The sequence below is a fragment of the Camelina sativa genome, chromosome 5 (assembly GCF_030686135.1).
Source record: "Camelina sativa cultivar CO46 ecotype springtype chromosome 5, ASM3068613v1".
Lineage (NCBI taxonomy): Eukaryota > Viridiplantae > Streptophyta > Magnoliopsida > Brassicales > Brassicaceae > Camelina > Camelina sativa.
In genome coordinates this window covers 24,744,851-24,770,132 of record NC_141884.1, presented here as the reverse complement: position 1 = coordinate 24,770,132, position 25,282 = coordinate 24,744,851, and the positions used below count along the sequence as shown (strand labels likewise).

Sequence of the window (25,282 nt, the reverse complement as noted above, 5' to 3'; positions counted from 1 at the left end):
TTTAAAATAAATATACCTCTAAAATTGAAGAGTTTTATACCCGTACAATAACCAAATCACCAAAAAAAAAAAAAAGTATCTCTAATTTGGGTTGGGAAAAAGGTAAAAAAGTTATGATCTAACAAAAATGTTAAAAAGTATAAATTTTATTTGTGGTGAATCAAAAATGTTTAGAAAAATTTAGCATAATGTCTTATTTGGTAAAATCAACAAAAATTTATCATTTATTTAGAAAATTAGACATTTAATTTACCATAAATAAATTTCATGATTTTTCAATATTTCTGAAAGTTTCTGTTTCTTTATTTTTTTATTATTTTCTCAATTTAGATTACAGTTGACAGATTAAAGTTTAAAATGAAAAACATATTTTTTTAAGTCATATATTAAAATACTTATTATAGTTATTATTACTTTAATATTAAAATAATTATTTTTGTCTTAGAATTCTACAAAACTATTTTTTTTTTTTTTTTCAAATTCTTGGACACAGATCTGTACTAAAAATGGAAAAGTATTACCAACTTTGGATTGTATTTGATAGTCATAAGCCCTGGGGTCATAAGTATTTAAATAGTCGGTTGGTCATTTGTCGGGAAAACTACCATAAGAACGTTTAACATGGAGAAAGAAGACCAAACGGTTAGAGTGGGTCACACAAGAGGATCCTTCATTGAGATTTATTTTGCTATATGTGAACGTCTAATTTGTATTATGATGTTCAAAACCTTAGTAAATTTTAAACTTTTATTTAGTGAAGTAAATGTTTTACGTACAAGGTTACGTAAGAGAAAATATCAATTGTGTTTGTAACAGTCAGATAAATACTAATTAAAACCGTTCAAAAATATTTTAGATTGTTTCAAGTAATTATTTTTAGTTTTGTTCTTATATTGATATAGAATATGAATTAACATGGAATACGATTTAAATTTGATAATTATTTTCAAAACACTTAAATTAAAAAAAAAAAACTATTTTCGTAAGTTCAATTTTATTTCTTGACATATAGGCTAAACTGACAAGAAGAAAAATACTCCAGTGTACATTTTCGTTTGAGGTATAAATACAAACCTCCTTTTTGATATATATTATAGCCAACTTTGGATTACGTTTGACAGAAACAAATTAACACAAAAGTTTAACACAAAAAAGTGACGAAAGATAAATATTTTGAGTCATGCAACTAAAATATTTTTTGATTGAAACGTACACATGTTACCGGAAATGGTCGGTCGGTCGGTCATCGGTCAGACAAGAAATTTAAACATAGACTAAACCAGGTAGGTCCGACAAAGACTATTCTAACGCCACGTGGCATCATAACCGCCAAGTACGTTTTACGTCAATACGTGTCGTTTTATTAGCCAATCAGAAAATCACACAAGGTAACAGTATTGAATTGTTAAAACGACGTCGTAGTATCTGGAGTGGGAACATACTGACAAGTGACCGATCAACCACCACGACGAGATCTTAATTTATAAAACAAACCTTGATGAGTCGAACTGTCTAGATACTGACACGTGTCGTCACGTAAACGTGGCATCACCTTGATGAGTCAAACGAAGCTTCGCGCGCGTATCGTAAGCCGTTGGATTTTATCTCATTGTTTAATAGCCGTTGGATTAAAATCTTTCTCTCGAAACGTTTAGTAGTCGGTCGTATTTATAACTTTTAATTATCCAGAAGTTATTAGTGATTAATCTTTAAATTAATTAACCAAAATTTCTATATAAAGCACCATTATGCTTCCACCTACAAACTCATCACACTACTACTACACACAAACTCAAACAAGAACAAAAACACAAACACGAACACAAAGTTAGTTTTTTTCTAAAGACAACAAGTTAGAAGATGGCACCTGAGATCAATACCAAACTCACCGGACCTGTCGTCTCAGCCACCGCTTACGGGGGAGAGAAGAGGGCTTACGTGACTTTTCTTGCTGGGAACGGTGACTACGTGAAAGGAGTGGTGGGGCTTGCTAAGGGGTTAAGGAAAGCTGAGAGCAAGTATCCACTCGTGGTGGCAGTTTTGCCCGACGTACCGGAGGATCACCGGAAACAGCTTGTTGATCAAGGCTGTGTTGTTAAGGAGATAGAGCCGGTTTACCCACCGGAGAATCAAACCGAGTTTGCTATGGCTTACTACGTTATCAACTACTCTAAGCTTCGTATCTGGAAGGTATGCACATAAAAATACATATTTTTTTTATTTTTGAAATTTTTTCATAAAATAAATTCTATATATTTTATTTAGTATATTTTGAATATTTAGATATATATTTATTTAAAATAATATTAAATGAATTTCGGTTAATTTGTTTAATTGTAGTGAATTGGTTCAGTATTATTTAGTCTCATCCGAAAAAGTTACTAGTTAAATACACATTTTTCTAAAACTTTTTTTTGTTTGTCTAAAATTTTGTGTTAAAATGATTGATAAATTCAAAACTATTTGTCAACTTTTGTGATCAGTTTATTATGTTTCCCTATATTCTTGGGCCAGAATTTTGATTTGTCTTTTTGTTTAATTTCTTTTGTACTATATGATTGCAGTTTGTGGAGTACAACAAGATGATATACTTGGATGGAGACATACAAGTGTTCGACAACATAGATCATTTGTTTGATCTCCCTGATGGCCAATTCTACGCAGTCATGGATTGTTTCTGTGAAAAGACATGGAGCCACTCCCCACAATACAAGATCGGTTATTGCCAACAGTGTCCAGAGAAGGTGACTTGGCCAGAGGCCAAGCTTGGTCCTAAGCCGCCTTTGTATTTCAACGCCGGTATGTTCGTTTACGAGCCTAACCTCTCCACTTATCATAACCTCTTGGATACTGTCAGAGTCGTGCCTCCCACTCTTTTTGCTGAACAGGTAAAATAAAAGCTATAAAAAGCAGTTTTAGGCAGGAATTTTGTTTTAATAATTCTTATGGATACTGCAACCCAAAACATATTAGAAGAGATAATAATACTTTTACGCAGGAATTTTTCTCAAATTATTTTTGATATTACAATCGAAACGTATTATAATAACTTGATTTGTTTGTAACAGGATTTCTTGAATATGTACTTTAAGGACATATACAAGCCAATACCATCAGTTTACAACTTGGTCTTGGCCATGATCTGGAGACATCCAGAGAATATAGAGCTTGAACAAGTCAAAGTTGTTCACTACTGTGCTGCTGGTGCTAAGCCTTGGAGGTATATTTTGGGCATATATTATTAGATAATCAATGAATAGCTATAGTAACTAGTAAAGTTAATAAATTACAAATTTTCGTATCAGATTTACTGGAGAAGAAGAGAACATGAACAGAGCAGATATCAAGATGCTGGTCAAAAAATGGTGGGACATTTACAACGACGAGTCTCTTGATTACAAGAACATTATCGGAGACGGCCACAAGAAGCAACAGGCATTTCAGCAGTTCGTCGAAGCTTTGTCCCAAGCCGGTGTGCTTCAGTCCGTCAAAGCTCCATCAGCAGCTTAAAAGCCATATGATCATCAAGCTTGTCGCTGCGCTTCTTATGATTAAATATTGCTTTGGTTTGAATACTTGTTTATAGGAATGAATATATAGTTATATTATATGAGATTGTGTTACTATATTATTTTTATTGGTTTTGGAGGCATTTTTATATCTCTAAATCAGTTTTTGCTAAAGTAACAATGCGTCCTGCTATATTGTAAAGTATATTTTATATACATGAGAATACAATGTGTTTAGTTTTCTCCTTTCTTGTTTCTTTATAGTAGTCACCTCAAAACTCAAATTCTTTCTTGGTAATATTTAAATAAAATGTTGACAATAACGAAATAACTTGGTTAAAATAACATGTATGGAGGTGTTGACTATATTATTTTTAAAGTTTGATGATTACTAGTGCCACCAGACCAACTTGATCAGGTGAAACTGCTTTGTGCCTTGCGAGATTCGGAAAAAAAATAAAGTTCATATAAATTTTGATGATTCAGACGCTACGAGATGCCCACATTAGAAAACTAATGATTGCAAGTCAATATTGAAAAAGATGTAAATATATCATGTGACCTCAAGATTCCTAAAAAAAAACTATAATCACTATGTGAAATCCAATGGCTGAAAAGCTGTTCCTTTGAAATTATGTCACATATCTAACATTCATCTGTTCAATGTACAAATCTAGCCCTTAGCATATTGGATCTTATTCAAATACTTTTGTTAAATCGGTTTTGACTGTTATTCTAATCTAAATAGTGTTTATTGCTTTCTTTTTGTGATCAGGCAGAACGAACCATTGTCATATATTCTACATTTTCGTAATATATTAGTTTAACTATCTACTACTATTATGCTATTGTTGACAAAGCCGTATATAAGGTCCTAACAGTACAACAATTAGAATCTGATACAAAAAATAATTAATTAATAAGTTCATGTCTTCGAGTTTTTGGCTAAAAAAAAGAATTTGATATAGAACAAAGTTTGTGCAGAATAGCTAAACATTTTTACAAATAAACCAGCTTTAACATACATAATATTTCTATATGAATTGGTGTTATTGATCACATCACTATTGAGCAACTAAAACTTCCATTTTCTGACAACACAACACTGATTTGCTTATGTTTAGGTCCTTCGTCATCCATTGCACGAATTTGGAAACTTGACTCACCTGACTATTCAGAGTTGCAAAACATTAGGCTGGGATGTGATTCAATTAGGCTGGGATGCTGTCCACGTTTGGAAACCCTCGTCTTGGAGGTAAAAAAATCAAGGTGCTGCGTAGTGAATTCAGTTTTATTAGTAAAAATGAAATTAAGCAAAACAGATGCATCAAGTGATTTATATCTGTATTTTATGCTTAGGGACTCTTCCTCTTAGCCACAGATGAGTGCGGTGATGAGTGTCCCTGCCAGATTACGGGTGAGGATGAGTCTTACCTAGTAACATCCCCTGTAACTCTTCTGAAAATATATGAGACTACTAATGATAAACAAAGTGAAGTTATTGAAGATGAAGCAAGGTTTGTTGAGCAAGTGAGGTTCTTTCTGATGAGAATCCCACATCTCCAACAAGTGAAAATATACGGCAAAACCAAAGATAGCATTACTGCTGTGTATGAAATTGCCAGTCAACATCGGAGACTTGAAAGCAAAGCATCCGCTACGGTTCAAGTATCGATACTCCAAGCTTAAAACAAAGGCATCTCTCCCATTGATATGTGGATCAATTTGAAAGTTTCTTATTAGTGTATATAGGTCAATGTGTTAATGTAAATAGTCAATGTACATAAGTCTCTACTTGTATTAGAGTATTTCAGGCTTTGGTTAGGCCTCTAACAATTGTATATAAACTCTCAATAATAATCTTTATTGAATTAATGAAAATGAGATTATTTTATATAATGGTATCAGAGCGAAAATATCTCAATCTCAATCCCTAACTAACTTCCGCTTTGATCCTTCGACTTCCTTGGAATCTCATCAGAATCTCACCGGATTATCACCGAATCTCTCCAATTGTAATCTTTATTGATTTAATGAAAACATCTCACAAACTGATCTTCCTCTTCCTCATTATGAACATAGAACTTGAGCGTCAATAAACTCTTCATGTTGATTCCACTCTCCTCTTCAGAAAATATATGACGATTGTTTGGATTGGTAACCAAGACAAAATGGGAGGCAACGAGTCTTTCGATAAATCAATAATATCATAATTCTTCATCTTATTATTGAAATCTATTGAAATTTATGGCAGACACAAGATTAAGATATATACAGTAAAACCTCTATAAATTAATAATATTGGAATTATGACATTTTATTAAATTATAGTGATATTAATTTATCTATAAATTAATATTTATTATTTAATAATATAAATTAAAAATTATTAATTCGTAGATGTATTTTTTAATTGTCTAGATTTTTAAAATTATGAATTGAGACAATTTTATAAAAATAAAATTAGACTTTTGGATGTCATAAATTTTATGGTTTTGGAATTGAATTTATACTATTTAGAAAACATTATCTACAATGAATTACAAATACTATAGAAAATTTTATTTATACATATAACATACATAAATGCAAATTCATGAATAATAATATAAATTGTTGTACTTTAATAGCTTTTAAAATTATCCAAATGAAAGTGATATATATCTACAAATTGAAAACTTTAAAAAATTAGTTATTTTTATGACATGTTATAGAGTATTTTATATCATTATTTTTTGAAATAAAAACAACATAACGATTGTTTTACAGAGATGAGCTCTAGGAGAAAATTCAATTTTTAAAAACTTAGTATATTATTAGACACATATATATATATTTATATAAATTTACATAATTATTAATTTATGTTAATATTGGGACCATATTGTACATGGCGATTTAAAAAATTATAATTTTATTATCTTATCGAATTTTGTTAATTTTTAGAATGGCCTAACTTGAGACCAACAAAATTTATTAATTTATAGTGTTTATTTAGTTATAAAGTATTAATTTATAGATGTTTAACTGTATGTTTTCCCTAAAGAAAAAATATCAAATTATAATTTTTTTTCTTAAATGAACATATTTCCAAAAAAAATAACAGTTACAATGTGATTTGGTGTTATACGACTTTTTGGTTTGTACTTCTTTCTAAGCTTTGCAAATTTGATGAGATTATAATGGATTCTCAAAGGAGACGGATCTTTTCAAAAAGCATTGCCATATTTCTAAAAACAATTTTTTTTTTTGGATTAACTTACGAACAAAAATGTGATTTTTATTTGAATTTTTTTTTGTTTATTTTTTAAAAAATTCTATATTGGTTTAACCTTATAAAACTCACTCTTTTCATGTTTCTCAATCAATGTATCTATATCAGTTATGTTGAGATGAGTTTGAATAAGAAAAAGAAGAATAATGGGATTAGTGATGTACACAAAGATCTGATTCCTCACATCTTGTCTTGGTTACCAATCTTGCAGTTGCAGCGGTTGCACTTTCGTATGTTTTTATGAGATTAATGTAGAAAATTGACATGAAAAATTATCAAGGCTCAAGATATTTTTTATTATAATTAAGAGGAGGACTGCTTTGTCAGATTTGTTAAAAAGGTATTGAGGCTGATATTTTAGTTCCCTTCTCCATCGGCAGTGGTGTGGTTTTTAATGTGAATTTTCATTAATGAAAATAGATTGTACTGAATACAATAGCCTTGAAACAGGAGATAATCGCCCAAAAAAATAAAAACGAGGAATGATCTGAATTACAAAAATTTAGAGGAATCTAAGCCAACTCCGCATTGAGTTTTTGAAGTTTTTCCGATGCCTCTTAGCTATAATCACATCACGAACCAGTCTATCCAGTAGCTTGAACAGGATATGGGGAGGTGTGGCAACATTGTTGTGAAATCGGTTGTGCCTTTCTAGCCAAATAGTGTAGATGATTACCTGCGCAACTAGCCGCTGCAATGTCTGAGTTGGAATTGAGTCTTTGATGTTAAGCCACGCTGACAAAGCATCCCAAGTTTGAAAAACAAATGGGCTGTAGCCGAGTCTCCGCGTTGCTTCTTGCCAGAGAACTTCACTGAAATCACAATGTAAGAAGAGGTGGTCTCTTGTTTCAGGATACAAGCCACAAATGCAGTGGTGTGGTTCTGTAACACCCGCAAACCAAAACTCTGCGTTTTGGGGGTGAGGTTCGATCGACACCAAGGGTGGTGTTTCTGGTTCAACCAGATTGATTCAATTATCGATTTTGGTCGGTTTGGTTTAAGGAAAACCATTGAACCGAGATAATTAAGTGGGAATCGACAAAAAGGGTTTTTGGCAAGTTTTGTCTCTCGCCGTTTCATCGTTTTGAGAGAAAAAGAGAGAAAGAGCTGTTCTTGAGTTTTTGGAGGAGATTGGTGAGATTCTTGGCTTTTGTTGGGAGATTTGGAGCTCGGAAGGAGCTAGAAGCTTGCTAGGAAGGTGTGATTCGTTGTTGTTGGTCAGAATCTTCCTGCAGAGAGGTGAGTGCATGACTATGGCTGATCTAAGCCTGTGATTCCTTGTTCTTGCTTGTTTGTTGCTGTTTTGTGTGTTTTTCTTGCTGGGATTGATTGCTACAGGTTCCTACGGATGTATATGGCTTGGGATTTGAGTATTGGGCGATTTGGTGGAGTTTGGGAGCGAGATTTGACTCTCGGCTTTGTGTGGATCACGGTTGAAGAGGTAGTGTTGATCGATACCAATTGGTGTCGGTTGACACCAGTGAAGCGGCATCGATCGACACTGTGGGGTAGTGTCGATCGACACCAAGAGCCAGTGTCGGTCGACACCTCCCTTCCAGCGAGATGATGTTTGTTTTCCTGGTTTGTATGTTTTGTTTGTTGATTGTTTGGAACATTGGAATTACAGTTGCTTGTGTGTATAGCCCATTAGATAGGAGGATTGCCTCACTGTTTATAAAATACTCATGCATCTCAATTTCTGTTTGTGGTGCAGGTAAAGGCAAAGTGTGATCGTGGAATCGAGGCAATGAAGAATTGGATGTTCTAGGGACTCGATTGGATGTTATCTAGCATTGCTAGGTTGCTAGAGTTGGGTCATTAGAAACATTGCTAGGTTGCTGGTTCTGTGATTCCTGTTGGTTAATTTTTGGATATTGATATGTTATATTTATCGGTTTATTATTTATTAGATATTGGTATTGGTTATTTCCGCTGTTGATTGTGATTGTGGTTAGGCGGCTAGTGGGTATAGGACCACTAGTTGTAGTTTATTTATTATTACTATTTATTATTTTATTATTAAGAAAAAATGGGTCGGGTCGTTTCAGTTTGGTATCAGAACCCTTACGGTTCTAGGTTTGGATTCACTAGGCTTTATGCTGTAGATGTTTGGGATTTGCATGCTTTGATTGATTATGTGAGTTAGTCAATTGTGTGTGGCATGGAGTCCTAGAACATCCTCTTCGAGCCTACAGTGTGATTCCACGGTGAGTTTGTGTTTTTGTGTTTTTGTGTTATGTTAAGATTGATTGTTAGCCTCTGTTCTTGGAAGTGCAGTGGTTAAAGGTATTTGAGTTGTTGGTCGTGGATGGGGACGTGGTCGTGCTCATGGTCGGGCAGGTTCCGAGGCCAGCGAGTGTGTGGTCCAGAGTTCCACGAGGAGGTACGTCAGAGGGTCGCAAGCGTATCAAGAGGGACCAGAGAAGGTTATCCGGCGAGAATGCCGGGGGTGCTGGGAACCCAGGTGTGGGGTTGCAGCAGGTGGAGCCCAGGGTCGAGATGATCGCTTGGCGGATCTGTTGGCGTGCTATTGGAGCGGTTACCGAGAGGGGTACCAGTGGAGGCTCTAGTTGTGCCGCATGTGTTGGGGTGCAGCTGAGGGCTGGGGATGTTGAGGACTTTCCATCTTATGTTAGGAGGATGGAGCAGTTGTAGATGACCGGTGCGAGATTCTTCTCGAGAGGTATCGAGCCTAGAGAGGTGGATAGGTGGACATATGTAGTTGGAGCAGATATTTCTCTGTTTGGTAGGTAATCCAGTTGGATATTAGAAGTTGAATGGGCAGGTGTAACATTGTAATGTTATACTCGGACCACTGGAAGTACTTTTGGTCGGAAGATGTTTATAGTCCTTAAGGATTGTTTCTCCTGAGGGAATGGTGGTTTTCCTGAATACCGATAGCTCAAGGGGCTGGGGGCTCCGAGAGTGGTAGAGGGGATGATGTTTCCCTGAGGGGATGAGTAGTTCCCCTGATACCGAGATCTTGAGGATTGTGGTCCAAGAGTGAGACAGTATAACTCGAAGACGCTAGTCTGAGAGTGAGATTGGTAGGGCCCGAGGTTGCGACCTAAGGGTGGAGGAGTTTGGAACAAGCAATGCCTAGGACGTGAGTATAAACATAACAACGAAATGTAGACCTCGAGAATTGATGGTGGTCTAATCTTGGATTTTAGTTGTTTGGCTGATGTGCTTACTGGTGTTGATGGAGGTCTAGCGGGTGCTGTGAGTGTGGTGACAAGTTTTGCTAAGACCGAGATGACCGTATTGCAAATTTACTGACAATGTTGTTGGAGACGATTTAATAAGATGATTAGTTCTTATGAAATCTTGATGTGGAATATGGAAATATGTGATTCCAAATATGGAAAGTGTTGAGGGAGTTAGAGTTTTGCTATTTATGGAAAGTGTCGTTGCAAAGGAAGAATAGAAAGTTCCAGAAAAGGAAAGTTTCCATAAATAAAAAGTTCTATGAATAGTTAGGACTTGTCTATTTTTGGAAGGGGAATGTGAATTGCCAGAAAGGCGAAAAGTTTAATGGATGACCTGAAGAGTGGTCACAGATGAGATGATCAGTTCTCAAGGATCTTTGATTGGTGATTTTCAGGTGGCGGCGAGTTGATGTTGGCATATTTGATTATTAGTTTAGTAGAGCTGAGGAAGTAACCAGAGGATTTGTTGAGCATGGGATTCTTTCGTCCTATAACTTCACTGTGGGGAGCGTCAGTGTTGTAAGAGTAGAAGAAGGACGAGGTATGGGTTTTATGAGTTCCTTGGTTTGGCAGGTTACTACAGGAGATTTGTGCAGGGCTTTGCGAGTAGGACACACCCGATGACTAAGTTGACAGGGAAGGATATTCCTTTTGTTTGGTCACAGGAGTGTGAGGAGGGCTTTGAAAGCTTTAAGGAGATATTGACTACTATGCCGGTGTTGGCTTTGCCTGAGCAGGGAGAACCCTATGTGGTTTATACTGATGCATCTAGAGTTGGTTTGGGGTGTGTGTTGATTCAACATGGGAAGGTGATTGCCTACGCTTCGTGGCAGTTGCGGAAGCATGAGGACAACTATCCTACTCATGATTTGGAGATGGCTGCTGTAGTTTTTGCCCTGAAGATTTGAAGATCTTATCTTTATGGTGCAAAGGTACAGGTGTTTGTAGATCATAAGAGCCTGAAGTATATATTCACTCAGCCCGAGCTGAACTTGAGGCAGGGCGGTGGATGGAGCTGGTGGCGGATTATGATTTGGAGATAGCCTATCACCCTGGTAAGGCTAACAAGGTTGCAGATGCTCTGAGTCGGAAGAGGGTAGCTTCGGCTCAGCAGCAGGAGATGGAGTCTCTGGTAGGAGAGATCAGTGCGTTGAGGTTGTGTGCTGTTTCTCTGGAACCGTTGGGTTTGGAGGCAGTTGATAGAGCATATCTTCTGAGTAGGGTGCGTTTGGCTCAGGAGAAAGATTTGGGGCTGGTAAATGCCTCAAGGATGTTGATTCAGAGTATCAGGTCTCAGATAATGGTACTATCTTGGTGCACGGTCGGATTTGTGTGCCCAAGGATGAGGAGTTGAGGCAGGAGATCCTGAGAGAGGCTCATGCGAGCAAGTTTTCTATTCATCCAGGAGCGACTAAGATGTACCGTGATCTCAAGAGGTACTATCACTGGGTCGGGATGAAGAATGATGTAGCTAGTTGGGTCGCGAGGTGCGGTGTGTGTCAGCTAGTGAAGGCTGAGCATCAGGTTCCTGGCGGGTTACTAAAGAGTCTACCCATTCCCGAGTGGAAGTGGGATATGGTCACGATGGACTTTTGTGGTGGGATTGCCAGTGTCTCGGACTTTTGATGCTATTTGGGTCATTGTGGACCGGTTGACTAAGTCAGCACATTTTCTGGCCATTAAGAAGACTGATGGAGCAGCGGTCTTGGCTAAGAAGTATGTGAAGGAGATAGTCATGTTGCATGGGGTTCCAGCGAGTATTGTGTCTGATAGGGATTCTAAGTTCACTTCGGTGTTCTGGAAGGCATTTCAGGCAGAGATGGGCACTAAGGTGCATATTAGTATAGCTTATTATCCATAGACCGATGGACAGTCAGAGAGGACGATCTAGACGCTGGAGGATTTGCTGAGGATGTGTGTGTTGGATTGGGATGGCCATTGGGCAGGTCACCTGAACCTGGTAGAGTTTGCTTACAACAATAGTTATCAGGCGAGCATTAAGATGGCTCCTTATGAGGTTTTGTATGGGAGACCATGTCGTACACCGTTATGCTAGACTCAGGTGGGGGAGAGGAGCATGTTCGGGGCAGATTTTGTTCAGGAGATCTCAGAGAAGATTCGAGTGCTCAAGCTGAACATGAAGGAAGCTCAGGATAGGCAGAGGAGTTATGCTGATAAGAGGAGGAGAGATCTTGAGTTTCAGGTAGGAGACAAAGTGTACCTCAAGATGGCCATGTTGCGGGGTCCGAACAGGTCATTGACAGAGACTAAGTTGAGTCCGAGGTTTATGGGTCCGTTCAGAGTGATTGAGCTGATGGGACCGGTAGCATATAGGCTGGAGTTGCCTGAGGTTATGCGTGCGTTCCACAAGGTTTTTCATATTTCTATGTTGCGGAAGTGTCTTCGTGAGGATCATCAGTTGTTGGCTAAGATTCCTGAAGATCTTCAGCCTAACATGACTTTGGAGGCGAGACCGGTGAGGGTTCTTGGGAGGAGGATCAAGGAACTTCGGAAGAAGAAGATTCTTTTGATGAGAGTCCTTTAGGACTGTGATGATGTTGAGGAGCAGACTTGGGAGCATGAGACGAGGATGAAGGCAAAGTTTAAGAAGTGCTTTGAGAAGCAGGCCGCGAATTGAGCTTGTCTAGCCTGGTCTCAGCTGTAGTCTTAAGAGGTGGTTCTTGGGATACGGAATTCCGTGAGGCTGTTGCTAAAGAGGGAAGTTTCCTGAAATGGAAGTTTCTAAAAGTGGAAAGTTATCCAAAAGTGGAAAGTTCTAACAATAGAAAGTTTTATGGGATTTAGAATTTGTCCATTTTTAGTGGTTGGGAGCCTTGGAAGGGCTTGTGTGGCCTTCATGGCGGACTGTTGAGTCATTGTGTGCCCATGTGGGACGGTCTTTCGAGACATTGTGTGGTCTTTGTGGCGGGCTGTTTAGCCAATTGTGTGGCCTTTGTGGCGGGCTGTTTAGCCAATTGTGTGGCCTTTGTGGCGGGCTGTTTAGCCAGTTGTGTGGCCTTTGTGGTGGGCTGTTTAGCCAGTTGTGTGGCCTTTGTGGCGGGCTATTTAGCCAGTTGTGTGGCCTTTGTGGCGGGCTGTTTAGCCAATTGTGTGGCCTTTGTGGCGGGCTGTTTATCCAATGTGCCTATTGAGGCGATCCTTCGGGATGTATGGTCTTTGTGACGGTCCTTCGGGACGGTCCTTCGGGACAAGTGGTTTTTGTGACGGTCCTGTTGAGGACATTTGTTTGGCCTTTGTGGCGATCCTGTTGAGGACATTTGTTTGGTCTTGGTGGCGGTCTTGTTTAGGAAATTTGTTTAGCCTTGGTGGCGGTCCTGTTTAGGACATTTGTTTGGCCTTTGTGGCGGTCCTGTTGAAGACATTTGTTTGACCTTGGTGGCGGTCTTGTTTAGGGCATTTGTTTGGTCTTGGTGGCGGTCTTGTTTAGGACATTTGTTTGGCCTTGGTAGCGGTCCTGTTTAGGACATTTGTTCGGTCTTAGTGGCGGCCCTTGTGGCATGTATATGATCCTTGTGTGGTCATGAGGTATTCCAGTGTGGGTATATGTGGTTGGTAAGACATTTGTGATATTTTACACGAGCCACGGGAAGGAAACCTGGATAGGGATAAGACTCAGACATGTTCAGAATTGTTTGCTCGTGACTCTTGGGGGACTTTGATTCTCCTAGTACTGCCATATTCTGAGACTTTGTGGCTTGGGAGTATGGTTGGTATATCGACTTCGGATGACGATCTGAGGGCGCGCTGTAGGGTGGCAACCCGAGAGACAAATATTGTACTTCCTTATATATTATGGATGGCGGGCTTAGGCCCGATGAGGAGCCAACATTATGGCATGCAGACTTAGGTCTGATGAGGAGCCAATAAAATCTCAAGGTTTAGACCTATGGATAAAGGAAAGTCCAAAAGTCGAGAGCAAATAATGCCTAGAGCGTGAGTCTATCGCCTAGAGGTGACCTTCCGTAGATCGGTCGAAGGAGTGCGAGCCGTGGAGACGGTTGCACGGGAGTCCTTGGTTGATGGTTGTTCGAGATTCGAGGACGAATCTATGTTGGTGGGGGAGAATTGTAACACCCGCAAACCAAAACTCTACCTTTTGGGGGTGGGTATCGATCGACACCAAGGGTGGTGTCGGTCGACACCATTAATTTCTGGTTCAACCAGATTGATTCAATTGTCGATTTTGGTCGGTTTGGTTTAAGAAAAACTATTGAACCGAGATACTTAAGTGGGAATCGACAAAAAAGGTTTTTTGGTAAATTTTGTCTCTCGCCGTTTTATCGTTTTGAGAGAAAAAGAGAGAAAGAGCTGTTCTTGTGTTTTTGGAGGAGATTGGTGAGATTCTTGGCTTTTGTTGGGAGATTTGGAGCTAGGAAGGAGCTAGAAGCTTGCTAGGAAGAATGGATTCGTTGTTGTTGGTCAGAATCTTCCTGCAGAGAGGTGAGTGCATGACCATGGCTGATCTAAGCCTGTGATTCCTTGTTCTTGCTTGTTTGTTGTTGTTTTTGTGTGTTTTTCTTGCTAGGATTGATTGCTACAGGTTCCTACGGATATATATGGCTTGGGATTTGAGTATTGGGCAATTTAGTGGAGTTTGGGAGCAAGATTCGACTCTCGGCTTTGTGTGAACCGCGGTTGCAGAGGTAGTGTCGATCGACACCAGTGAAGCAGCATCGATCGACACTGTGGGGTAGTGTTGGTCGACACCAAGAGCCAGTGTCGGTCGACACTTGGCTGGTGTCGGTCGATACTATGGGGTAGTGTCGGTCGACACCAAGAGCCAGTGTCGGTCGACACTTGGCTGGTGTCGGTCGATACCTCCCTTCCAGTGAGATGATGTTTGTTTTCCTGGTTTGTATGCTTTTTTGTTGATTGTTTGGAACATTGGAATTACAATTGCTTGTGTGTATAGCCCAGTAGATGGGAGGATTGCCTCACTGAGTGTTTATAAAATACTCATGCATCTCAATTTGTGTTTGTGGTGCAGATAAAGGCAAAGTGTGCTTACTGAGTGTTTATAAAATACTCATCCATCTCAATTTGTGTTTGTGGTGCAGGTAAAGGCAAAGTGTGATCGTGGAATCAAGGCGATGAAGAGGAGGATTTTCTAGGGACTTGGAATTTCAATTGAGCCATCGGCCTCGGACACCGCATCAACTTGCTTCCTCCTGGCCGGTTTGAAGGGTTCAGGTTCGACGAATCAGAGAATCGTTTAGATGTGGGAAGGAGGGGTTAGGCTGAATTTGTTAGCTCGCTAAGTGCGGGAGACAAAAACGGCATGCCGTGGTGTTGAAAGGTTGACTTTATCGAGAGATCTGTGACAGGTTTGGTTGGTCGAGAGAAAAGGAACATATTTGAGAGTCGGATGCTTCCTGCCGTTGATCAGATACTTCCGTCCGCTGTCAATATAATCAAGAATGGTTCAAATCTCTTTGTTAGTTTTACAAGAGAGAATATCACTACAAGAAAACATGGATTTACCGACTGCAAAAACAGTAACTATACAGTCGCTAACTACTTAGTCACGACTGCTTGGCGACTGACATACGTAGTCGCTAAACAGTGCGTCGCTAAAAAAATCAGTCACTAAAAAGTTGATATGGAGCTACTAATTGGCGACTGTTAATTGGGGTCGCTCTTCCCTCGCCAAACAGTCGCTAAAGTTGCGACTGAATTGCAACGCTTTAGCGACTGATATGGTTACTAATTTGCGACTGTTTGAGTTCTGTTTTGTTTACGTTTTGGTGACTCTTTTGCGACTGTTTAATTATCATGTTTTTAAAAAAATTATGCTAAAAATGCATTATTTGATTTTGTAATACCAAAACTGATTAAGAAAACATGTACTAAAACATAACAAACATGAAATTAAACAACGACATAAGTACCATGTTTTTACAAAAGTTGCAAAAGGTCCAAAAAACATCTAAATATCCAAGAGTGTTGCAAATATTACATGAAGGAACCTAACTTTGAAAATCATCAGGGTTTGGGTCATTGGTTTGAGACTCAAGGAAGGCGACATAGTTCGGGTTGGTCTTGAGGAAACTCACCAAGCGTGAGATCTCTGCTTGTTGCTCAGATGCAACCCGCAAAGCCTCAGCTGCAACCTGTGAAGCCTCTGCGTCACGCTGTGCTTGTAGAGCTGCTTGTTCCTCTATCTTGCGGTTAGCGTCTTCAAGCTGTTGTTGTAGGGTTGTGAAAGTAGAAGAGCTTCCAGGGTACTTCCGCTTCCCGTTGATGTAACTTCCTAGGCTTCCAACTCCAAAGTATGTTCCTCTATCATTGACGTAAGTAGACTCCATACACAAAACAGAGAGAAAGAGTTATTATAATTACTTAACAATGAAAAACTTAATAGCTTATTAGAAAGAAGCAAATTACCTGAAGAAAGAGTTCATCATCCTCCTCGTGAGATAGCTCTGATCGACGTGAAGTACCATTTGAAGACTCACCATTATCCTGAGCAGCCAACTTAGCTTCCCTTCTTTTCTTATATGCCTCATGAACTGCTTGCGCTTTCTTATCCACAAAAGTACCATCTTTTTTAGTATGAGTCCTGAGAAAAACTTCAGGAATAGTTGGCGGCCTTCCCAATTCTACTTCCTGGAATGTTAGACAATGAAAAGGTTAGGAACCAGTTGATGTCAAGTAATTAAACAATGAAAAGGTTATGATGTAACTCACCATCTCTTGTTCGATTTGTAAGTAAGACTTCGGCCCTGATACATGTTTGTGAGGGCCAAGACCATTACGGTCAGACATTCGAGCTGCTGAAGTGGTTGCACTCTTTGCCATGGCTTCTTCGGTGTCCCAATAGTCACACATTTCTTTCCAAAGAGTTCTCTCAATCCACCTCGGTTTCACTTCCTGTCGCTGAGCTGCTGCCTTGGAAACCATGTCTTTCATACGGTTTTGACAAATCCTATAGAACTTTGCTTGAACCACACCGGTTAGAGAGGGATCCCAGGTGTGTGTTTTCTACAAAAAAAGACTAGTGTTAGTGATAAAAAAAACCAAGACAAAAAGCTATAAATACAGAAATCAAATTGAAAGGAGTAGAAGTTTACCGCGAATTCCAAGAAGTAACCTTCTCTTCTTGAATTCGGAACACAACCCCACCTGTAAAATGGACCATCAAACTTGTTTGTAAACACTTTTGTAATCTGTCGGGTAAGTGATGACTTGTCATGTCCAAACCTTCAAACAAAAACAAATCAGTAGTCAAATTCTAATCAAACACAAACAAATCGATCAATCCAAGTAAACCGGCGTAAATGATTGATCAAAAATAAATTCTAATCCAAATTCTAGTCACAAACAAACACAATCAAATTCTAGTCACAAAATTTAATTCTCATAGTACTATGATTCTATGAATTCTAATCCAAATTCTAGTCACAAACAAACAAACACAATCAAATTCTAATCCAAACAAACAAACACAATCAAATTCTAATCCAAAATTCAAAATTCTAATCCAAATTCTTACCAAGTGGTTCCACGCTCTAATGAGGGAGAGAGGACAGTGGTATACTTCTCACGGCCTGGTTGGACAAGCATGTCATGTAAAGAAGCGAGTACATCAGCTGGGAGATTTGCTTCTCTTGCACCATCATCCTCCGAATTAGCTTCTTCCTCATGTGAGTTTTGCGCTTGAGAACTGTGAAGCGATGCAGAAGCTGCTCGAGGTTGACCAGGTTGAGAAGGGGGTGGTCGATGAGACTGTCGAGGTAGAGGAGACTCTCGTGGTAGATTCGAGACTTGAGGAGACTGTCTATGACGATTCGAGACTGACGGTTGAGGAGACTCTCGAAGTTGACTCGAGAATTCTGGTGGATTCGTCGCGGAGGCCAGAGGTTGAGGAAAAGGACGCCTGGTTGGATCTTCGCCGGAAGGGGATGTTTTCGGGAAAGGTCCTCGAGTGCTGGAACAGATTGGTTGGAGGTGGATAGTCTCGGTAAGAAGGTGTAGGTCTCGCTGGAGCCTGGAGGTTTGGGACAGGAGTTCCCTGAGAATCAGTCTCTGGAACTCGATGGTTCGCCGGCGTGAAGGTATACTGGGGAGGAAGATTGTCGGGTCTGTGATTCGCCGTTTGTGAGGTTCCAGAGGTTCGAGTAGAGGTGTTTCTTCTTCCTACGCCTCTTTTCTTTTGTCCAGCCATCAAGGGTTTACGGTTTCGTCGAGTGAGGGGAATTTAGATCTAGGGTTTGTGAGGTTTCGCCGTTTCGTCTCGAAGAAGAAGAAGAAGAAGAAGAAGAAGAAGAAGAAATGAGAAAAGATTAGGGTTTTCGTGTTTTGTCACGAAATTAATGGGTTTTCGATTTTTTGTCACGGCCCAAATTTTGTTAAGGCCCAAATTTATTAAAGCAGTCGCTAAATAGTAGCTCTTTAGTCGCAATCTTTTAGCGACTGTCAAACTGGTCTCTAAATTAGTCGCAAATTGGCGTCTACACTACGACAATATGCATCAGTCTCCAATTAGCGTCTACTAAGCGACTGATTTATTTTAGTAGGCATTCAGTAGCTAAACAATCGCAAATCAGTCGCTAAATTTAGCGACTGTGTTTTTAGTCGCAAATTGCAGTAACCAGTTACATGTTTTCTTGTAGTGTATTATATATGTTTTCCGTTATCAAATGAATGTGTTTTTCACTTTTAGGTAGAATCTGTGAGACATATATTTGAAAGACATCTGACATTGCAGTTGACTTTCGTGCAAAGAGCCAACAGCTGAGGACAACATGCATGAATTTCTTGCTCAACTTAATTGAGACGCTGTGCAAGTCACTTGAGGAGCTTTCCATTGATGATCTTGTGGATGCAGACATCGCGCTAACATATATGAAAGTATCAAAATGATGTGTTGACTGAGTTGAGCTTAGCGTTGACTAAGAGTTAGTTAGGTTGTTAAGCTAATATTAAATTTGAGATTAGATATTTTGTATATAAGAAAACTTTACTGTACAATTACATTTACGATGAATAAAACTATCTTTCTTATTTTCTTCTTCCCTTGATTCTGGATCTGAGAACTTCCACCATTGTTGAACCTTTGATAGAAAAATGTGAATTTTAAGGTGGATTGGTTGGTAAAGAAATTGGACCAAGTAAAAGAGAAGAAGGAGAAAGAACAGTATGTTATTTCAGGACTCCAAGAAACGGAAGAAAACATACTGAAATTGAAGGACAAGCTTACAAAACTAGATGCTCTAGCGGAAGAGCAGAAAGCTGAGTTGTCGGCCACCCGAACTACTCTATCATTCGATGATGTTGTTTAATGACTTGGATTCTTATGCATTTGGGCGTTCTGATATTTTCGTTTCTCTCTTTGTTTCAAAATAACATGTCTTTTGCAAGGTAATTGAACTTATGTCGAAGTTGTCACATTTTATGAAGCACGTGTATCGCTGCAATTTTAAGTTTCGGATATCAATTTTGCCGCTATGGTATAGTTTATTTAATTTAAAAGTTTAAATTAATATTTCACAAAAACGTTTAAATTAATATTTCAAAATAAAGAGAAAGAATTTCTCTGATATAATACATGTTTATCCAAAAAAAAACCAAATACGTTAAAAAAAATAAAATATGATACTACTATCCGCAGAAAATTACTTCTCCCATTTATTACTTCTCCCATTTATTCAAAGTTGATCACATTATTTGGTAAAATTATGAAAATAATTAAAAAAAAACATGTAACACATTATATCAAAACAAAATAAATACAAAGATAGAATTAACGAAAGATAGTAGCATGAACACACAAATAATTGAAAAAAATAGGAAAAAAAAATTGGAAACGATGCAAGTAGTCATGTGTGAATCAAAAGTTTTTCAAAAAGGGCTCATTAGGCAAATGTTGAGAATTAGGACGAGAAAAGTTCCCCAAAAGGGCAACATTAATGTACTCATTAGGAAAATGAGCAGGAAGTCCCGGAATCAACAAACCGACAAGCCTAAAACATGTCAATAACCATCCTTCCCTGTATTCTCTACCTTGCCAACATGACATGATGAAACTCCTTATTAACTCCCACAATGCGTTCATTATCTTCGGTATAACGAAGAAGATGTTGAAGTAGTTTTTGTTTGGCTCCTCTTCCTCCACCTGAATATTATATCAAATATGTATATATCATTATGGGATTATGTGGAAACAAGAAAAAAATTCTCGTTTTCCATATCTTGACACATTTATATGTATAAATAATTTTACTATGTTAAAATATATATATAGAAAATCTTGATAGAAAAGGGGATAAAACTTTTTAAAAAGTAAGAAATATTGATACTTCTAATTCTCTATAGAATCTACTAGCTAGTTTTTTCATTAATATTGCTTCCTATCTCTCACATGAAATTTTGTGAAGTCTTCTCATATGGGAAGGGACAAAAACTTTTTCAAACCCTAATCATGAGTGACTAATTTAAAGAAACAAAAGCATATGCTGTTATTAATAACCAACCTTTCCTTTGTAGAAACTGTTACAGTAGAGGCAGTCCCCAAAATGTTTGAATAGTAGTGTCTTGTCGTCGAAAGGCAACCTAGGAACCATATCGTTGCAATAGACATATCTTTTGTACTTCACGCGAAATTCTCTTAAATTTTCTTTCATATAACTTCCGAAATCCGCGTTTCCTACGCGTGGTTGCCCAAATGTGTAAACTCCTTCAAGCCTCTCCAACATTTCTGTCTCATCATGCATCATTAACACGGCTGTGAACAGGATCGCTAGGGCTCCACCTAGGCTATGTCCGGTCAGAATAAATTTGGATGTTGGGTTTTGGTCGAACACCTCTTTCAATTGACGCAAAATTGTGTAGTATGCAAGTTGACTTGGTTCATTTTGGGTTTGGTCAGAGTTTATTTCATCATGCCATCCTTCTTTCGGAAGTCCTAAAGCTTTCATGAATCCGCCATGGATCTTTCCCACATTCATAACCTCGTACCTATTTTTGAAAGCCGCAATAGTTTTATTAGGAGAAGCTAATATTGAACCAACCTAAACCTAAGTATTTCATTTATTATTGTGTAGATTTGTAGGGATATAAAATTAAAACAAAGAAAACAATTTTACCAAGAGAGATCCAAGTCTGTACACCAATCATCGGCGTTGAAAGGATCAGTGCCTTTGAAACTGACGACAATGAGGTTCGGATTTTGGTTTGTGTCCCTAATAACAATGACTTCTGTTGATCTCGTTTGTATATAATCTGAAAAGCCAAACTAAATAGTTAAGTGATTATATAGCTTAATATTAATTGAATGGTATTTGTTTAAAGTTTTGAAATAAACATCTTTTTCAAAAAACAAAAAAAAGTTGTGAAAATTTGTTAATTAGAAAAAAAAAAATCCTTATCAATTTTAATACTTTCTCTTTAATATGTGCAAAAAATCTAGAATTTAGATGAGTTAGGAATTACTAATGTTTTATAATAAATAATAAAAAAATTTGTTAGTTCACTCAAAGTCATACAACAATTTATAAAATCTCAAATTATATAAAATATATATGAATACACCCCTTGATTTTTTTTAAATGAATTTGTACACCCAAACAAGTGAAAGATAATATGGTCATTATAGATTTGACTATTATTGGAATCAAATGATGTAAGTTAGTAAGAGAAAAGTAAAATATCCCACACCTCTTGGTTTTTCACGTGGTATCTGCATTTTTAATCCAATACACTTAATTATTCATTATACTTTAAAAGTATAAGAAAAGGGAAGTAGTCTCACCATTCCGACAGGTGTAGAAACCCAATAAGTCCATCTTTGCCAGAACATAATAAAAAATAATAGTGATCATAAGTGGTTTTATTAATTCAAAATTAAAAAGAACATGCATGATCATACTTCTAAGTTCTAAGTTATAATATAATCAACTCAATGAACAAAAGGTACGGCCTATATAATAATCCTGGATTGTCAGAAAAAAAAAAGCCTATATAATAACTAAATGTTGCCGTATTTTAATGTGAACTCGGAAAAAGTCTTCTCTTCTTGTTTTAAACGGAAAAACTAAATGCACATAGAAAATGTTTTCTTTATTGTTTAGAGACAGAGAGTTGTAAAATTATATATATATATATATATATAGTTACGAAAAATGGAAGAGTTAGTCAATAAAACCTGCCAATGGTCTTGAAGAACGGATCTGATACAGTTTTCGTTCTCGTAAGACAGCTTAGAAGCCATAATTGACAAGAGTGGTTTGTATCTTTCATCCCCTATCTCTATGCTCCGGCCTAAACCTAAGTCTACTCTTTGGTCTAGGTTTCCGTTTAGCGATGCAAATGTTGCTGATGTTTTTTCCGGCCAAATAAACCTTCCTGAAAAGTTACAAAAGTAATATAAATGCGAAACTTAGGGTATATGACCGACGATATGATATTTATTTGACAGATCATTTACACAAGTTTACACAAATTATATATAATAGTGCAAGATAATTTACAGAAAATATGGTTGTATTTACGTATTAAGTAGTAACACCTAGCTCATGCCTTAACTGCTTTTTATTTTCGTATGAAGAATAATAATTCATAGTAACCACCACTTATGTGCTGATTCTCCCCTCATTGTTTCCGTTCAAGAAACCAATATGAATTCAATAGTATTCAACTTAAATTTGTATTTCATTTTTAGTGTAATTTCTAACCAAACTTGTACCAATAAGTTCTAAACAAGAAAGTCAAAAGATAATCTAACCTTGGAAAAGATTTAGGAATATCTTGAAGAAGCCACCATTGGAAGAAGGAAGGTTGAGCCAAAAGCCAAGAGCGAATCCGAAGAAGGAGAGAGGTTTCCTGAGGATAATCATGAGTTTCTGAACAACGATGGATACAAAGATGATCCATCGTCCCCTGAATCGGCAAAGATCATTGTGAATGTTCTCTACCGAAGTATCAACGAACTTTCTATTTTCGAGATCCGAGTAGAAGAGAAGATATATCAGATCCATGACGGTGGCTTCTCTTGGATCAAGAACAAAATAGTTTTCAGGTTGAACCATTTTGTTGTTGTTAGTAGTTTGGTTGTCAACGTTAATTGAGCTTTGAAACGTGAAAGATTTGTTTTGCAAGCTAAGTCACGATTAGCTTTGTGTAGTTATACAATGGTTTTTTTTTTTGTATATATAATTGTGTATTTCTAAGGTTCCATTCATATATTTAATACCACGAGTCCATGCTTGGATTGTTTATTCCTATATCAAGAATTGAGGATCAATGACTTTTTTTTTATACCATCAATCAATATTCTTCTTAAACTGCACATAGACTTAACCGTAAACGTGACTCGCCGTCACTAAAAATTGTAACGACGGAAACCCTCATTAGCGAACTACACTTATCTGCTGTACATGTACGTACTACGCTGTAACATGTTACCACACCAACATGTAAGTTTACCTCTTAGTTAAATGGGTAGAATCCTATACAACCACTTAGGGAAAGTCTAGGAGATCTTCTATCATGATATTAGAGGCTTTGATGGTTAGTAGGATGTTCTTTGGCTTTACATAATAAACAAACTCATCTTGTCATGTCATGCATTTGAAAATATTGAAATTTCAAAGTCGCCTAGCTTAGCAATAACAATAATTCTTTTAGTATCACAACTTGTTGTTCCATCAGACCAAAAGACATTACTAGTTGAAACAAGCTGACTTTTTTCTTTTTGTAATAATAATATATAATTAATCATTTCATAAAATTTAATTAAACCAACAACATAAACAACTCTAATCAGTCATAATACCAATAACATGCACAACAGAATAAATATAACAATAACCAATTCCAATAAACACAACATGATATCATTCCTAACCATTCTATCTAACAATCTAGCATACTTCTATACAAGGTTCCAGTAACATATAAAAACAAGCACAACACAAAAACCGAAACCCTAGATCATCCTCTTTCTCATCACCATAATTCCACGTCACATACTTGCACACCACAAACAACAATTGAGATGCGTGAGTATTATCACAAATACTCAGTGAGACGATCCTCCCATCTATTGGGCTATACACATAAGCGAAAAGACAAACACAAACAACACAAAAAAAACAAACCAAACAATTCTGAACACATACGTGATTCTGCGACCTTGCGTCGACCGACGCAACACTTGCATCGACCGATGCAATGTCCATCGTCTTCATCAAATCCCTAACTACATCGACCGACTCACACTTGCATCTATCGATGCAGTCGCACGAAGTATTGCCGAACACGATCTTCACAGACTTCTCTTGGCTTCGTGATGCCGAATACATCCTCCAAAGACCACCAATCTTAAGGCAAACACTCACAAACAACCACATAAGCAATCAATCACCCAAAATCACACAAAACACACATCTAATCGCTTAGATAGACCATGATCCCGCACTCACCTCTTAAACAAGCAGATATGAACAGCGAGAAACACACCACAGCAAGCTCTCCACCATGTTCTTAGCCACAGATCTCCACTCCCATAGAAGAATCTCTCAAGAACAAGCCCCGGATCTCACAGAAACTCACTGGAAACCTTTGTCTTCTTTCTAACTCTTTAGGAACGACAAAGTGGCTAAAAACTCACCCTGACATCGAGTTCTCCTTATATACTTGATCCCTAGATTTCCATAAATCAAACCAGAGAAAATAGAACTAATCCAAGCACAAACCGAACCTTTCATCGACCGTTGTACAAATTACATCGATCAATGCACTCACTAAACCGGAATTCTTGTTCACGGGCGTTACACTAGTATTCCATTTGCAGCACATAATTATGTATTTAATAATGTCCTTACACATAAATCTATTGCATAAATTAATATAAATAAAATATTCTTTATAGAAACATCTTAACGATTCTGATCTATAGAAAAAAAAAAAAATTCACAAGATCGTTAATATCATTTCTGAAATCGTACCACTTGGCCCTCTCTAGCTACTTGGAAATGATATATCCTTAAACATAGTGTCCAAGTCCAACTATTTTGAGGAGTAACATACTCACAACGAGAAGCAACTATTTCAGCTTATAAAATAGATCTATTTTCTTAAAAGCATTTATCCAATGTGTGCACCTCCCTTTTATTTTTCTCCATTCATAGTATTTTTATTTTTATATAAAGAGATATGTACAACTCTACGAAAAACGGTACAAGTCAATCCGAACAATTTACATAATGTATATTTATACCTAAAAAAATATAACATGCATTTTTTCTTTTTTAACATCTTACTTTATTTTA

General features: G+C 37.5%; 3 protein-coding genes and 1 pseudogene across 4 annotated transcripts; 2 read left to right on the top strand and 2 right to left on the bottom strand.

Moving 5' to 3' along the window:
• Positions 1 to 1,697: 1,697 nt before the first annotated feature.
• LOC104787423 (galactinol synthase 2) lies at positions 1,698 to 3,755 on the top strand. Its single transcript, XM_010513001.3, has 4 exons — positions 1,698 to 2,190; positions 2,565 to 2,888; positions 3,069 to 3,220; positions 3,306 to 3,755. Exons 1-4 carry the CDS (start codon positions 1,861 to 1,863, stop codon positions 3,508 to 3,510), a joined length of 1,011 nt encoding a protein of 336 aa, XP_010511303.1. The 5' UTR covers positions 1,698 to 1,860; the 3' UTR covers positions 3,511 to 3,755.
• Positions 3,756 to 15,979: 12,224 nt separating this feature from the next.
• Positions 15,980 to 17,853, bottom strand: LOC147944305 (uncharacterized). Its single transcript, XM_087512534.1, has 5 exons — positions 17,506 to 17,853; positions 17,084 to 17,213; positions 16,701 to 16,994; positions 16,398 to 16,619; positions 15,980 to 16,312 (listed from the first exon to the last, which is right to left on the bottom strand). The coding sequence occupies exons 1-5, from the start codon at positions 17,574 to 17,576 to the stop codon at positions 15,980 to 15,982; spliced, it is 1,050 nt and encodes a 349-aa protein (XP_087368660.1). The 5' UTR covers positions 17,577 to 17,853.
• Positions 17,854 to 18,048: 195 nt separating this feature from the next.
• Positions 18,049 to 19,294, top strand: LOC147944304 (MATH domain and coiled-coil domain-containing protein At3g58410 pseudogene; annotated as a pseudogene).
• A 386-nt stretch (positions 19,295 to 19,680) lies between these two features.
• On the bottom strand, positions 19,681 to 23,169 carry LOC104787424 (triacylglycerol lipase OBL1-like). 2 transcript variants are annotated; one of them, XM_010513002.3, is made up of 6 exons: positions 22,735 to 23,169; positions 22,156 to 22,355; positions 21,763 to 21,796; positions 21,098 to 21,233; positions 20,486 to 20,969; positions 19,681 to 20,127 (listed from the first exon to the last, which is right to left on the bottom strand). In XM_010513002.3, the coding sequence occupies exons 1-6, from the start codon at positions 23,036 to 23,038 to the stop codon at positions 19,843 to 19,845; spliced, it is 1,443 nt and encodes a 480-aa protein (XP_010511304.1). In that variant the 5' UTR covers positions 23,039 to 23,169; the 3' UTR covers positions 19,681 to 19,842. The 2 variants fall into 2 exon arrangements, 1 of the variants encoding a protein (XP_010511304.1); XR_015557481.1 differs by lacking the exon at positions 21,763 to 21,796 and having other exon boundaries at positions 22,735 to 23,145.
• Between the last annotated feature and the right edge of the window lie 2,113 nt (positions 23,170 to 25,282).

What these genes read in the sequence shown, in the direction of transcription:
- LOC104787423 (XM_010513001.3), top strand. Translation starts at nt 1,861, where the DNA reads ATGGCACCTGAGATCAATACCAAACTCACCGGACCTGTCGTCTCAGCC. An exon ending in CCACTCTTTTTGCTGAACAG is followed by an intron (nt 2,889 to 3,068) that starts GTAAAATAAAAG and finishes TGTTTGTAACAG; the next exon opens with GATTTCTTGAATATGTACTT. An exon ending in GCTGGTGCTAAGCCTTGGAG is followed by an intron (nt 3,221 to 3,305) that starts GTATATTTTGGG and finishes TTTTCGTATCAG; the next exon opens with ATTTACTGGAGAAGAAGAGA.
- LOC147944305 (XM_087512534.1), bottom strand. Translation starts at nt 17,576, where the DNA reads ATGCTTGTCCAACCAGGCCGTGAGAAGTATACCACTGTCCTCTCTCCC. An exon ending in TTAGAGCGTGGAACCACTTG is followed by an intron (nt 17,214 to 17,505) that starts GTAAGAATTTGG and finishes TTTTGTTTGAAG; the next exon opens with GTTTGGACATGACAAGTCAT. An exon ending in TACAAATCGAACAAGAGATG is followed by an intron (nt 16,620 to 16,700) that starts GTGAGTTACATC and finishes CTAACATTCCAG; the next exon opens with GAAGTAGAATTGGGAAGGCC.
- LOC104787424 (XM_010513002.3), bottom strand. Translation starts at nt 23,038, where the DNA reads ATGGTTCAACCTGAAAACTATTTTGTTCTTGATCCAAGAGAAGCCACC. An exon ending in TTCTTCAAGACCATTGGCAG is followed by an intron (nt 21,797 to 22,155) that starts GTTTTATTGACT and finishes GTTCTGGCAAAG; the next exon opens with ATGGACTTATTGGGTTTCTA. An exon ending in ACAGACTTGGATCTCTCTTG is followed by an intron (nt 20,970 to 21,097) that starts GTAAAATTGTTT and finishes TTTCAAAAATAG; the next exon opens with GTACGAGGTTATGAATGTGG.